Source organism: Pavona decussata, unplaced genomic scaffold, assembly GCF_977016875.1.
Source record: "Pavona decussata unplaced genomic scaffold, jaPavDecu1.1 SCAFFOLD_102, whole genome shotgun sequence".
Lineage (NCBI taxonomy): Eukaryota > Metazoa > Cnidaria > Anthozoa > Scleractinia > Agariciidae > Pavona > Pavona decussata.
Window position 1 is genome coordinate 7,046,669 of NW_028145517.1, and position 15,688 is coordinate 7,062,356.

The window sequence follows — 15,688 nt, forward strand, 5'->3', positions numbered from 1 at the left end:
GATTAGTAGTGAAGAAGTGGATATTATTCAGTGACTTAACAGTTTTCTTAACCTCAACACCATTCTCTTCAAGACGACTGCGACGGAATCGAGACCGAACACCAGCGTTACGAGTTGAGATGGCCTCCCATGAACTTTCCTTGAGGTTTCTGCTAAGTGGCCAAAAGTTACAAACCGCTTTAACTTTAAAGCGTTTTTCGGTGTGAGAAGAAAACCCCAATTCAACAAGGTTTGTATCACGTTGTCAAAACTAGAAAGTTTGTTGTTTGCCGGCAGCCATACTTTTAAGTATTCAGTGGCGTTTTCGCTTGAGGTACGAGAAGAACGTTTGGCGCATTTCTGGTTGACCTTCTTCTCATATTCGACGACAAGTTTGATCAATCTGTTTTTGACAAAGGTGGTCTTCCTTTGGTCGGGGAAATCCGAATGGATAACCGTGCAATTCCAGCTGCATGTAGTTTGATTACTGGAGCCATTGTCGTCGCGAAGTGTGTTACCATTGTATTCACGAGTTGAACCCTCGGCTCTTGTGCAAGTAAAACTTGCGAGAAAAAAAGCAAAACAAAGTTGGGTAGCTGACGGCATCATCTTCCAGTTACAACGAACGGGTAACGGATTCGAGATGAATACAACCGTGGCTTGGGCGAACGGTCATGCATAGACGCCGAATAAACACAAATTTTGCTTCGCTTGCGTTTTTTATTTGTATATCAATCAAAACTGAAAGTAATATTAGAAACAGACCATTAGAAATCACGGGAGAAGGTAAAATTTTTCAGAAACTATAAATATAAATCTCAATCCCAGGATAGGCGTAAAAGAATGATGAGAGGAGTCGATGATGATGGTCGTATTCTTGTTCTCGTAACTTTTTTTGATACGGAAGAAAAAATTATCGAAGTTTTGAAAGAAAATAAAAATATAAAAGAAAACACAACAGGCATAGCCACGTAAAATTTTAATAAGGGAAAGTCTGTTTACATTTGATAGAGAAAATTAATCAATACCCTGTCAAATTCTATCTACTTGTCGAAAAAATATAACTGATTCAAAAAAAAATAAAATAAAAAATGGTGGTTTAAATCTTTAGCTACAGATATTCGTTTTCCTGACTAATATCCATGATTTCTCAGAATCATGGCAACACAGCCTAATTTCAAGGTGAGGAAGCCTTGCAAAAAAATTAGCGACTTTTACATAAGCTGTTGATAATCAATAATGTTTGCTTTTATCAATTTGCATTTGAAAGAGACAGATGGAATTGACGGAAGGAATGGGACATTCCCTTATTGTTCTCAACCAATCAGAAATCTTTACTTTTTAAGTGCATGATATTAACGCAAATGCGTATTTTAAAGAAGAATTTGCTGTGTGATTAAGTTCGAAGTTTTGCGTCTAGTTTTCTCAATTTAATATGCCGAAACTATTTAATCAACTCATCCAAAGACTCGAGGCTGCTTTTCAAGCAATGCAAGTTAAAAAACGTTTTATTGAGGAATGACACTAAAAAAGGAAGATTTTTTAAATAATTTACAGCAACTGAATTTGGAAAAAGCGAGATCTGAAATCGATAAGATGGTTGGTGCAATTCAGTAACAGATTAAACACGGTTTTGAAGCTTGAAGAGTCTTGCCGCAACTTGTTGCAGAGAATCGAAGCCAAACGAAAAGATGATACTAATAAAAGCAAAAGGAAAATATCACACAATAATGAAAAGGCAACAGCTCAAAGTGGATAAAGCAAAAGTGCCGTACTTAACCAAGTCAACCAGCAATCAAATCCAGTGAATTTGATATGTGATTTGCCAACGACAGGACACTTTAGTTAGTAAAAGATTGGTTTGTTTATTCATTTTAATGTGTGATGATTATTCGTGAAGAATTATAATTATTGTAGATTCGAGTCTGTTGTTTAGCGATTCTGCTAGTTTAGTTTGCCGACATATGCACGGACGGATACCATGTTTTCTCTAAGTGTCAGTTTCTTTAAATTCAATGGTGTTAATTTATAAAATGAATGAGCTAGAAATTAAATTTAAAGAAAAAATATTCAAATAAAATGAATGTACTAGAAAAAAATAAAGTTTCCAACGTTGTACTCTCTGAATTAAATTGACAATCATACCAAAGGAAAATTGAAAGAAAGAAATTTAATACAACTTGAAACATACAAAAAAGATATGATAATTTGATAAAATAGTGAATGGTGAGATTCCGGGAGGGTTATTCCTTAAGTAAAACCAGAGTTAAAAACATTAAAAAAATTAATAAACGTTAAAATAGAACCTCTAGTTGAAATAATTGAAACAAATTCCACTCTAAGGGGATTCACAAAGAATATGAAATTAAAGGCATTAAAGATCTCAAAACGCACGATTTTTTCATAAAAATAAAACCATGGGTAATAAATTCTCTCAAGAAAAACAAAAATATAAAAGTGAGATTCATTTTGAAATGTTTTATAATTAAACCTGAAGAAGATGAAACAAATGTCTTTTTTCATTCAAAAACTGAGATTAACATTGAAGCAACAGATGAAAAAGAGCTGTTAGAAAGAAGAGCAGATGAGATGTTGAATGAAATGAAAATTTTAATAAAAACGGTAGCAATGGGATGTTTGATGAAGTCATTTCGACGGACATACAAACAGTTGAATATTCTCCACTGAATGTATTGAGTTATATTTTGTTACCCAAAGAAGTAAGCCTTAAAAAGGCAATATTAAATATTAAAAACAATGTCCAAGAATGTTTCAAATGGAGCATTCTAATGTTTTTAAATCCCGTTGTTACAAATTAAGAGAGGATTGGGGATTTGAAAGATAAACATGATCTCAATTTTACAGAAATATAGTTTCCTGTTAAACTTGTGGATATCGCAAAATTTGAAAAAGTAAATGCTGTATTATCAGGATCAACGTTTTTAGATATGTAAATAAAAAATATATCCGCTCAGAATAAAAAAAAAAGATACAAAAAAATTCTATTAACTTGTTACTAATCAGTGAAAATGAAATAATTATTACTGTTTGATCAAAAACTTTTCAAGATTGGTGTCTGGTCAAGTTAACGAGCACAAAGAAAAAAAGTTTATTCTACAGTGTGTTTGAGTTATTTTTGGTCAGAAGAATTATTGGTCAAACACATTTCATATTGCCAAAATAACAAAACATATGTAATTGATTTTCCCAATGACCCAAATCTTTATTTTAAAGTTAGCGTTTGTTTTTTATGCTGATTTTGAATGTTTTACAAAAACCATTCATTCATGTTCGCCAAATCCAAAATCGAGCCACACCAACAAATATCAGCAACATACACCATCTGGTTTTTGCTTGTTTGTGAAATATTTTAATAATACAATTGGATGCAATTTGGACCCATTTGTTTATTCAAAGAAAAATGAGGAAGATGATGTGGCTAACAAATTTGTTAAAGTGTTGGAAAATATAACAATGAAAATATAAAATACTATAAATAAAAAAAAAAAAAACGAAAAAGAAGACAAGCTAAATTTTAAATCAGCAAAATCATGTCATATATGTAATGGCCCATTTAAAAAGAATGATAAAGTTAGAGATCACTCCCATTTCACTGGAAAATACAGAGGAGCAGCACATGCAAATGTAATTTAAACTAGTACTGGAGGCCAAGGTTGCTTCCAGTAATATTTCATAACTTAGCAGGTTATGATGCACATTTGTGCAACAATCAACTTGCCAGTCATGGAATGGAAAACGATCAAGCGTAAAATATTACATGTATTCACAACAATGAAGAGAGGTATATTTCCTTTTCTAAAAAAATAATTATTAATTCATTTAAACCTAAGGACAAGGAAAACAAGGTTGATGTTAAATTTGAAATTCGTTTTATTGATTCTCTCAAATTCATGCAGACATCTCCTGAAAGTCTTGCTGGCAATCTTGAAGAAAAGGATTTTAAAAATTTAAGTGAATATTACGATGGAGAACACTCTTAAAATGAAAGGTGGGTTATCCATATGATTAAATGGATTCCCTTTCTACCACCGTTACCCCAAAAAGCAATATAACGCCGAAAAGTAAAGCTCGCCTAGGGGGATAAAAATGTGTCTTAACAAATACCACCACCATAGAAAGCCCAAAATTAGAGTTTTAAGTATTAGCGCAAAAATTTGACTACACTGATACCAACACGAATATCACCCCCAAAAAGCAATTAAATTCCAAAGTTAGAATGTATAGTATTAGGATTAAGATTAGGCTAGACTAAAACCAACACCACCATCACCCCGAAAAAGCTCTAAAAGAGCCGAAAATTGAAGTGTACCAACTTGTGCAGCACAATACCACAGCAAAGTTCTGCTCAGTTACCGTGGCTTTTAATTGAATGGTAACCCGACATTTTCGTCCATAGCTCAATAGCTACACTAAGGGTTTTGTAAACTACTCCAGCACAGTTGTAATAGAATTCCTTGTACAAATTTTTTTTTTTTTTCAAAAGAAAATCCTTCTGACGGGAACTATTAATTGATCACTTGCACAACGCTGTACAGCCATCTCGTTCAACCTTTGCTGCATGAGAACAATAAAGTAATGTGAAATGCCAGTGCCGAAAAGCATCGACAAACAAACGGCTCCATTTCAAGCTTAAGTTTATTAAACTGTAGTGTTTCAACCGAACTCAAACAGTTATCAGCCTGACACGTCTCCAAGTTTGGCTTCGGTAGGTAAAAAGAGCCTATAAGGCGCATGTTTTTTATCAATCTGTAAATGAAATTTGAAGTGACCGAATTTTCTTTCTTTTTTTGATTTGACTTGTTGACGAGTTGATGAGAGCTCAGATTTTTACTGGCATATTTTCGCTCTGTCAAAAACCTTTTTACTATGTTTATATATCTATATAGATATGCAAATCAATTTTTTTAATTGCTATCATTACTTTTACTATATTTTATCATGTAAATTGACCTGAGAAGCCTATTGGGAGTGTCAATAAAGTATCTTAAGTATGTATCTAAAACTGTGTCAGTTCTTTTTGCCTTCAACATTTACCACGTTTACATCTACATCAACATCCATCAACATACATAAAAGTTAGTACAAGTTGTTTATTAATAATGTTATTTCGCTATAGCAACACTACTAACAGTACAATGCTTACAATAAAAACGGAAACTAACACTAACAAATTATCATTACAATATTTACATTCTCTACATTGGATAACTGCCATGTTTTAATTATTATAATTACAGTAAAGTTAGTAAAAGTTAATTCATTAAAAACACCAGCTGATTTCGTTTTGCCAAACTTGATTGAAGTGGACATTGTTTTGTCGTTATCAATGAGGTAACAGGTGGGAAGTGGGTTTGTTGCCCACAAATCATAGTATAACAACCACGAGATATAGAATCTGACTTGATATACTTTTTAAAGCTAAAAGTAACTACAATTGGCTCTCGCTTAATCCAAAACGTACGGCTGTCTCGAGCTACTGCTTTCTCTTAGTTTTTCTTGTGTTCGAGACCTAAGTCTACTTTGAGAATTGCGACTTAAGGCTTTTTTCTAGTTTCGGGAGCTTAAGTGTCAGTGGAACTGCTTTCATCCTGACTGGCTTAGGAAAAAACCTATCAAACCAAATTGTTTCCTGAGGAAGGATGAGGAAGACTACGTTGATTTTTATAGCTGGCATTTTTCTTTACCTAATTACTCTTCTGTTTCGCTTTTATTAGAGCGGTTTCCAACTGAGTGACAAAAGTAATTCGCGCTTGCTTTAGTAATTGTTTGGCTTTACTTCTCAGATTACTTCGCTCTGTGATTGGTAAGCAGAACACACGCCACTTTTCAACCAATGAGAAGCAAAACCCAAACCAATCGTGACTTGCCATCACGCGTTTTCCCGCGCTTGACGCCGGTTACATGCATTTTCTTTGAATTCTGATTGGTTCAATGCGCTGTTTATGTCTGTTGGGATTGGCGCCCGGGAATTACCTTGGTTCTAAGACACTCAATTGAAAAACCGCTGTCTAAACTTTTCTTTTCCGTTGTAACTGGTTAGCCAACTCACTTATAATAATCTTATTACCATGTATTTATAACTGGTACTAATTTAATTTTACTAATTTAACTGCGCCTCGATAAATCACTGCTATATGTGGTAATGGCAGTGTAATTATCAAAGCAACTTCATGTTCAAGTTAAAGCGTTCATCATGCAGAGATTATGAGAAGAAAAAAAGAGATCATTATTCAACGGATTTTATAGGCCAGATGTGCAAAAAGCTATGGGAGATTCGGATGGTGCATCTTGGTCTGAAACAAAGTCAGGACTTGAATAACGTCGTGTCACACCACCACAATTGAAAACGTTTAAGGATTACTCGTCCCGCCTCCCCAACTCCCGACCAGGAGGGAGAAAGATTTCCCTATTAAATCCTAAAGACAAGTTATATTTTGAAAAATAAATAAGAAAGGCAACGGTTGATTATTCTAGTGTACAGTTAACTTTACCTAGTGGCACAACTGCAGAGATTCAGTGTGATAAACTGTTGCTGAATTTGCTCGTTAAGAGTCGAAAGGCAGGTTTAAGTAAACTCCTATCTTTATATGTTTATCATCTCCATTGTTTCTTCATTGTCATCATCAATGATCTCTTCCTCGGTATCCACTTCAGAATTGTCTTGTTGGTTAGCACGCGGAGTTCCGTTAATGTAGTCTTGCACAATCATTGGCGCTCTCTCTTCGGTGATTATAGCGCTAAGGTTTTGCTGCCTTCCCCCATTAATGCAAATGGCGACAACCTTGGGAAATGAACCAGCAAAAAACGTCACCAGCGCTTTCATCCCAGGTGTGGCGTCAATATGAAGCCCCATTATCAAAAAGAAGGCCAGGAAAACAAAGCTCAGAATTAAAAAGACCTTCAAAACCAGTATGCAAACACCTTCTCTAATTGGCATCAATTCCTCGCACGCCATGTCAAAAAGCTCTTTTGGAATTTTCACCACGTTGCCTTTGCCCTCAGCGGGTGTGTTTTCGGCTTGAATAGGATTTGTAGTCGTCATGGCCGCCGCCTCGTCGGAAATTTGGTCTTGTCGGTATTTTTGGTAATATTTAAAGAGCTTTAAAGAGAGATTGTGGTATTTGTTTTTAAAAGAGCTGTATCCACTCCATAAATAGTAACTGACAAGAATAATAAGGGCAACATATGGAAGACTTTCCTCGGAGAACAAAAGTGCAAAGGCTGATATTATAAGTATCAAAACAGTAAGTGCTGCAAACCCCAGGACATAGCATACTCCAGAACTTACTGACATTGCGATGAAGAATTGCACTAGGGATTTTAGTAGCCAATACAAAATAAAGCTCCTGTTTGAACGCTTAGAGAAAGTAGCAGTACCGTATAAGATAAAGATGGGAGATGTGAGTAATATAGCAACTAAGACTACTACCAACATTGTCACAAGACATATAATAACAACAGCTGGCACAATAGTCATAAAAACAATAAACACAGGAATTCGGACAAACCATTTTGTGAAAAGAGCAAACTGAGCTAGTTTGAAATAACTTATAAGGCATCTAACAAACCATTTCCAACATTTCACTAAAATCAGTGGTTGTAAACGCAGATGATTCAGAAGACGGCGTGGAAGTACCGGATCGTTACACGTGAAGTTCACAGGTTTAACCTTCCAGCAAATGATGCAAGGCTTTGTTATATTCGCCATTTTGTAAGTTGAATCGAGGATAACCTGAATAGTATAACAGACATACCAAATTATCATTAGTGGTGGAGAGAAATAAAAAAACGGAGATCTTAAAAATTCATCTTGGTGCTGCAAATAGTTAAAAATAATTACAAGTGGAAGAAATGGAAGCGGTAACACTACAAGTCGAAAGATTGACATTCTTGCTTTGTACCAGGTATGGGCATTATCATCCCGAGCGTAGAAGTAGTTCCCCACAAGACTTCCGAAACCGACCGGGCTTGCTCCCTCTAAGACAATTTGTCGACGGCCATTTTCCGTTATGACTGTGGGAGTAAACAAACAAATAAAGGCAGGGGAGTAGTATATGAAAGCTGACATGAATACCCCAAAAAGAAAGAAATAGAAACCATAAGCTAACCATCGAGTCTCTTGAGTGAAGTGGATATCATTCAGTGACTTAACCTCAAGACCATTGTCTGCAAGAAGACTACGAACGAATTGGGACCGAAAACCAGCGTTACGAGTTGAGATGGCCTCCCCTGAACTTGCCTTGAGGTTTCTGCTAAGTGGCCGAAAGTTACAAACCACTTTAACTTTAAAGCGTTCTTCAGTGTGAGGAAAAAACCCCCAATTCAACAAGCTTTGCATTACGTTGGCAAAACTAGAAAGTTTGTTGTTTGCCGGCAGCCATACATTGAAGTATTCAGTGGCGTTTCCGCTTGAGTTGCGAGAAGTATGTTTGACGCATTTCTTGTTGACCGTCTTCTGATACTCGACAACAAGTTTGATCAATCTGCTTTTGACAAAGGTGGTGTTCTTTTGGTCGGGAAAATCCGAATGGATAACCGTGCAATTCCAGCTGCATGTAGTGTGATTACTGGAGCTATTGTCGTCGTCGAGTGTGTTGCCATTGTATTGAGACTCACGGGTTGAACCCTCGGCTCTTGTGCAAGTAAAACTTGCGAGAAAGACAGCAAAACAAAGTTGGGTAGCTGTCGGCATCATCTTCCAGTCACAACGAACAGCTAACGGATTCGAGATGAACGCAACTGTGGCTTGGACGAACGGTCATGCATAGACGCCGAGTAAGCACAAATTGTGCTTCGCTAGCGTTTTTTTTAATTTGTTTATCGATCAAAACTGAAAGTAATATAGAGCTTTTTAAGAAATAGCAGCCGATAAAATATTCTTTTATTTCTATGGAAATTAGCCTTACTAGCCTCGCTAGCATGTGCAAAACTCAATAGAATTTTTACTCTAAAACGAGGTTCGTAAGGCTAATAATAATAATAATAATAATAATAATAATAATAATAATAATAATAATAATAATAATAATAATGTTTATTTCTTATATTGCGTAGTCTAACATGCAATAAAGATATGATCGAATGCGCATTACAACACATAATTAACATATTTTGAATAGAATCGAATAAATCGGCCGCCATTTATGAAAAGGTCTATATAAACAAAGATTCTTTAATCGATATGACGTAGTCACGCGACGGCTGCGTGGTCGACTAGTGTCTATCTTCTAGCATTTATATAAACTTTATGCTGAAAACTTAAAAGTACCAAAGGGACATTCCTTTACACCTGATCAAATTACAGCTACATTGAACCTGTCCACATGAAACCTTTCTCCACTTTCGTCTTCAAAGTTCTCATTTGAATATTTGTTACCACCAAGATCTGCACCGGAAGCCGTTTTCACCCAGGCGCATGCACCGCGCCAGACGAACCTACTCCTGAGTATAGTATGTAAACAATTGTTCTAAGGTTACTGAAGCAAGTGATCTTTCCCTTGATTGTTACATTTCAGTATGTCATTCATAGATTCAGTGATATTCACAGTAACTTCTTAGCCATCATTACAACTGATGGACAAGTGCAAGGTAGTGACATGTGTGAACTCTGATACAAGATCACAGACTACACTTATCAATCCTAGCGCATGGGGGGAGATATACAAGATCATACAAGAACTCGTTCTTCCCAAAAAGTATAAAAGAGTGGAATGAACTGCCACTTAACATTCGAAATATACAATTAGAGGCCTTCTTCAAATTTGCCTTTCGGGCACATTTTAACATTTAATTAATTTAAATTATATGTATAAATGTTTCCTCTGCACATGTAGCCTGTGAACAGGCTCCCAAGTGGGGTATAGCGCAAAAAGGAAAATCGGCAAGCCGGGCGAGCGGAGCACGGTATATTTTTTTCTTCACCCTATACCCCACTTGGGAGCCTGTTCACAGGCTACTGCACATGAATAAAAACCATACACAGCACTGTATTTTTAATGTGTTAAGTATCAATACACTAGCACCAGCACACTGTAGCACGATGGGCAACCTTTGCCATGTATAAATGTAGATGTAGATGTATCAAACCACCAGTCAACTAATTACACAAATGGCTAAGGGGGGAGTTGGGGAGTGGAAATGAATGTTTGCTTTTATGAATTGAGTTGAAAAGGTAATTTGACCACCACAAAGAGTTGAGTGCTGATGTTTGGATTTGCATGATGATCAAGGGCTAACTATATTTTAATTACATACAAGGGATTCAAAAGTGTAATTATTCAAATAAAAAAAAAATCACTTTAATAAGTGTCAATAATATTTTGCACAGAATACTGACTGGGGACATTATCATGATCAAATAATTTGATCATGGTTATGTCCCCAGTTAGATTCAATTATTATTAGAATTTAGAAAATATTAATTTATTATTAGAATTCAAAAACTGTTACTTTCTGAAGAGAAAGTAAACTTTTTGCTATTGGTTAAACCCATACTATGGTACTGTTTATTGTGCTGTATGTGGTAAGCAGGTAAAGTCACCCACAAGCCTAAGTAGTCCACATGACTGGAAATTAGCCTGGTTTCTATAGCGTGAAGCAACTAGCTGTATTGCTCCCCGCCCCCTTCCGCCAGATGGGATGTTATAGTCCATCGTAGGGTTACCCCCAGCAATATGTTGCCAGTACCCATTTTTAAACCTGGGTGAAGAGAGACGACATGGAGCCAAGTTTCTTGTCTATGGAAACAACACAGCAATGAAGAGACCAACCTAGCTTCAAACCACCAACCCACCAACTGATCTTCCAACCATCTAACTGAGAGTCCCCTGCACTAACCACTACATCACTGCTCTTCCACATGCTGTACATGGTGGCTCTAACTAAATCTTTGAATGAAATCCTTAACTGGGAATACTCAAACACAGACTCCAAAGTTATAACCAACTTGTGCAGCACAATACCACAGCAAAGTACTGCTCAGTTACTGTAGCTTTTAATTGAAAAGTAACCTGACAGTTTCATTCATAGCTCAATAATTACAACCACATTACAGAACTTAAAGTTAGAAGAGAAAAGGGTAAGTTCATTGTTTGTTAAGCTAATCTTATGTATCCAGTATGACAGCACTCACTCAGCTCCGTTTAAAAGATATCAAAGGCACTGGATCAATATCATTATCCTGTTACGAGGCACTGTAGGCTGGCGTACAATTCAATTATCTATATGACTTGAACAAAACCTGCATGACCTTACTTCTGTCAGTTATAAATTTTAATTCGTTTTCAATTGGATCTTAAGAAAAATCGTCATTGTATAATTCCTTGCTCCTGTAACAATTCTTTAAGTCTCCCTGACTGGTACAGTTCTGCAGTTTCTGATCCCCCACCGATGCTTTTCCCTTTAACAAAAACATTTGGCACTGTTTTTCTTCCTGTTATATGCTGCAAAGCCTCCTAATAAAGGGAACAAAACAAAACCTCAAAAGAAATGTTTGATTTTGTGATAAAAATACCCGCTAAAAAGTCATGACGTTTCGACCTCTCTGAGGCCATTTTCAAGTGCAAGTAAAAAATAAAAACCTTAGCATAAATATATTACAAACAGTTAAAAATTGGTACGAATGTCATGAATGCTAAAATGTGATAAAAACATGTCAACGATAAGTAGTTATAAAGTCAAAAAAGGATATAAAACAATGAAACAATAATGAGGCTTGTTAAGAACTGATCTAAACAAATAATTTAGCGTGGATGGAATCACATTTTTTGTTTAGTGATGGTTTCAGTTCTTTGATAAAAAGAACTGAAACCTTTGCGCAAAGTTTTAAAATTTTAAGAAAGTGTCAGAACAAACTTGATTGTCTTATTTTTGAAATGCTTTGTTGGATATTTAACAATTATTCACCGAAGGGGAGGTGAATAGTGGTGGATATTTACCGAGCCGAGAAGCGGCGAGGTAAATATCTACCACTTTCACCGACACTGAGGCGAATAATATATTGTTTTAGTATATACCACACAAGCTGAATAACTAGCAGGCCAAAATTCCGTTATTCAGTTTTTGACAGTATACCGACAAATGGTGGGAAATTTTAAAATCTTGCGCGCCGCGCGGTAAGCGATTTCTTGTTGTAGAAAGTTCCGTCTCGCTTTCTTACGAACAATTAAAACTTTTTGAGACACTTGCTTAGTTGCTAAGGTGTCATTTCTTTAATTGTTGTGTGAAATTCGTCTTGATTTTGAAACCATGCTCCAAAAGATTAGATGTTTCATTGTATACATTGTAATTTTAGTGCTCGGCAGTTTTCGTAAACAAGGCATTGTAGTTTCATTTTCGCCTCAGAATATGAGGTTGGAAAGATTAAATAACTTACCATTTACTACCGTCAAACTTAACTTTGTTGCCATTTTTGTATTTTTTGTAACAGCTGCCTCGTTTGTCTAAATAAATTCCTCTTAAGTGACCGTGGTGAAACGGGAAGCCATCTGGTTTCTCTTCGGTTGCTCGGAGGTGAATAGTACTTGGCTAATCACCTCCGAGCTAGCCAATCAGCGCGCGCGAAAGGCACTATTTACTTGTGTGGTATATACTAATTTTGGATATCATTTGGAAGGCCAAATTGCCTGGGATGCTTGAATTAAACTGTCATCACAACCTGGTGTTTTCTTTGTTGAAAGGCCACCTTCAAGTTCTGTAACAGAGCAATTTTTAATTTATATATTCAAAGTGGAAATGTGACCAGCTTGAATCTTTGAAGAACTCAACAGCAGCCCAGAAATTTGGACATAAGGTTGTGTATTTCTGAAATTTTCTGCAACTTGAACATTTAGCGGAACAGATCATAACCAAGCTGTGTTAGCTTGCCATCAGTGTCAAATGTATGATATTCACCACCCCCCCCCCCCCCCTCTTTCTATCACCTGGATTTCCAGAGACATTAACATCAATAGCAGACATTGGTAAAGATTTCCAAAGATATTCCAGTGATTTTTGAATGTTGCAAAACAACAGCAAAGATGTCCAATGAATTTTGAAGACAATGCACAAATTTATAGACAGTTTGCACACTTAATGTTAATGAAAATAAAATTATTGGACACTATGTGTGACATTCGTGTTGTTGATCCATGAACAAAAGTCAAGTATTACTGAAGTACCACAGCCCCCCCTACCCCCCCCCCCAAAAAAAAAAAAAAAAACAAAAACAAAAAAAAAAAAACATGGCAAACATGCTACCCCTCCAATTTTTGTTGGTGGCTCCTTTTTGCTATCCTTTATGGGGCAGGGGGGGGGGGGGGGAGGGGAGAGATAACAAAAAATAGAATGTGCCATTAATTATAATTTCGTCGTAAACAAACAGCAATCAAGCATGAGTTGGGAAATGTCTACAAAATTCAAATTAAGTTATGGAACTGCGCGGAAATCTTGCCTAAAAATTTATAGTCCTTGTGTATACTGCCAATATTAGAATGAAAAGGCTAACCTGTATTTCCGGACCGTCCTCTCGTCGTTCAATTTCGTAAACTTTCATTTCCGCTACGCCGGCTTCAGTTAAAATCCTCTTGGCCAGGATCGAAAAGGGACATGTTGTCTTGGAGAACACGACAACGTTATGGTTTTTAATGGCGGATTCTACCAAATTAAGGGCTGCTCGGACTGAGGCCATCGCGATAACCAGCAGAAAAGGTTAAAAAGCTGTCCTAAGGGCTGTATTACGATACACTGATGGTTAGATGATAAGTACGCTGGACGCCATGTTGTCCGCCATGATGATTTTACCCAGAATGCATAGCAAGTATTTCTTGTACCCAGATCATCCCGGTTACTTCTTCGAGGTTAACTTTCAAAATATCTACAATCGCTGTACCTCGAGCTTGCAAGGTCAAATCTGAACTGTCTGTGAGTCACTGCTACTTTCTGAAATTTACATTCGATTAACCAATAAAAAATTGGGAAAGGACCAGTCAATGTTTTGTTTTGGTGCAAACAAATTATTACGTCTGTAAAGGCTTGACAAAACAGCTTCAACATTATTGGTCTCAGCAATTTCTGATACATGTACCGGGAAACTCCTAAAGTAGCTTCCTCGGTTGCCCGGTTAGCGTTAGGACATTCATTCCTCTTTATAGTTTTATACTATATTTGATACCTGTACATAAACGTTCTTTTCTGGGTGAAGCTGGACTTTCTTGATGTTAAGGATAAGTGGCTGGAATGTTCTTACTATAAAACGTTCTTCAGTTTTTGTACTTAAGCCGGCTGAAACAAAGCGTCGTAACATGTACAAAAACACCTCGAAACCCCAACTACAAAACAGGTATATTTTTCGAATTCGAACTACATTCATTCAATCGCGCATGCGCTAGCCACGTTTCCACGAGTCTGACTTGAGTCTGACTGTTATGCATCAGTCAATTCCAGCTGTGCCCTCCCCCCCGGGCAACAGTGAGGAATTTTCCCACATTGTCCATCCTGGGGGTCGGGCATTAGCCTTCCACCCAATCACCCCAGGGCATTTGACCATCTCACTTTTTTTCACCCTACAGCATTGTCGCTTCCTTAATGACAAATTCATCGGCAAATACAGTAAGTTTCTTATTGAATACGTCTAGATAGGACATAGAATGGGTCGCTACAGCTGTAGAAGGACCTATTTTTGCACTAACTACGGGAAACAAGACCCAGCTAGGACTTAATTTGGCCTGAATTAGCTTAGATTTTACTGAAAGTAACACGAGAAACGAAGAAAATAAAACATTTTTGACATGTTTGAGCTACCACCCCGGGGCATTTGAACAACTATTTTGCCCCGGCGGTGGGGCATTTACCAGTTTAATTGCAAAAAATCCTAATTCCCGGGGGTCGGCCCCCGGGGGGGGATGGGCACTGTTGGAATTTACTGATACATTACTCTGTCGCTACTTTTGTACTGCAGACCAGTTGTCCCGACGAAGACTATAACTGGACCCAGAAGAGTGAGCAAAACAGATTTCAGTTGTGTTATTTGCAGGCCAACAACCTTGAATCCCACGTTACCATATTGTTGGTGCCTTTCTAGGTCACCATTCATTTCTTCACTCACTCACCCACCATCAATCCAACGATAAAGCACCGCCCCCCCTCACTCAGGTAAATTAAGGCATGGGCCCCCAATTAATCACTCAAAAAGTGAAGGGGGTGGTCTATCTCAGAACACTTTGGCAGTAGAAGGTTGAAACTTTGCCAGATACATATAATGACAAGTTGTGTCAATTTGCTGTTTTTTAGTTATGTAAGTGTTGTCACGTGACTTTGCACGGCCATAATTTACTAAAAATAATGAAAACAAAAATGGCAATACTTTTCGTTGTGAGATATTTAACCTGATTGGTACAAGTTAACTTGAGATAAATGCATCTACAAAACTGTGCCTGGAACTTGTAAAATTTTAAAATAATTTTTAAAATACACGGAGTTTTCGATTAGTACCCAGTCCCCCAAGGCAATTATTCCCCTACTTTAGGTCTTTGCTTAAATAAATCTTAAGAAGGCCAAGCACAGAAATGATGTATTAAACGCCCTTAACATTATTAAAATGATAAATAAATTAAGGACCAGGAAAACGTGTTGCCATTTTGAGAAAAAGCCTTTTTAGTCGATAGAAGTCACGTGAACTAATTTGCATAATTTAAAAGTACTAAATTACCGC

General features: G+C 36.8%; 2 protein-coding genes across 2 annotated transcripts; both read right to left on the reverse strand.

The window, feature by feature from the left end:
* Window positions 1–5,279: 5,279 nt before the first annotated feature.
* Window positions 5,280–8,808, reverse strand: LOC146471984 (uncharacterized). The gene is made up of 2 exons (XM_085120547.1): window positions 6,492–8,808; window positions 5,280–5,479 (listed from the first exon to the last, which is right to left on the reverse strand). The coding sequence occupies exon 1, from the start codon at window positions 8,693–8,695 to the stop codon at window positions 6,584–6,586; it is 2,112 nt and encodes a 703-aa protein (XP_084976673.1). The 5' UTR covers window positions 8,696–8,808; the 3' UTR covers window positions 5,280–5,479; window positions 6,492–6,583.
* A 2,169-nt stretch (window positions 8,809–10,977) lies between these two features.
* Window positions 10,978–13,770, reverse strand: LOC146471985 (uncharacterized). Its single transcript, XM_085120552.1, has 2 exons — window positions 13,484–13,770; window positions 10,978–11,453 (listed from the first exon to the last, which is right to left on the reverse strand). The coding sequence occupies exons 1-2, from the start codon at window positions 13,664–13,666 to the stop codon at window positions 11,307–11,309; spliced, it is 330 nt and encodes a 109-aa protein (XP_084976678.1). The 5' UTR covers window positions 13,667–13,770; the 3' UTR covers window positions 10,978–11,306.
* Window positions 13,771–15,688: the final 1,918 nt, after the last annotated feature.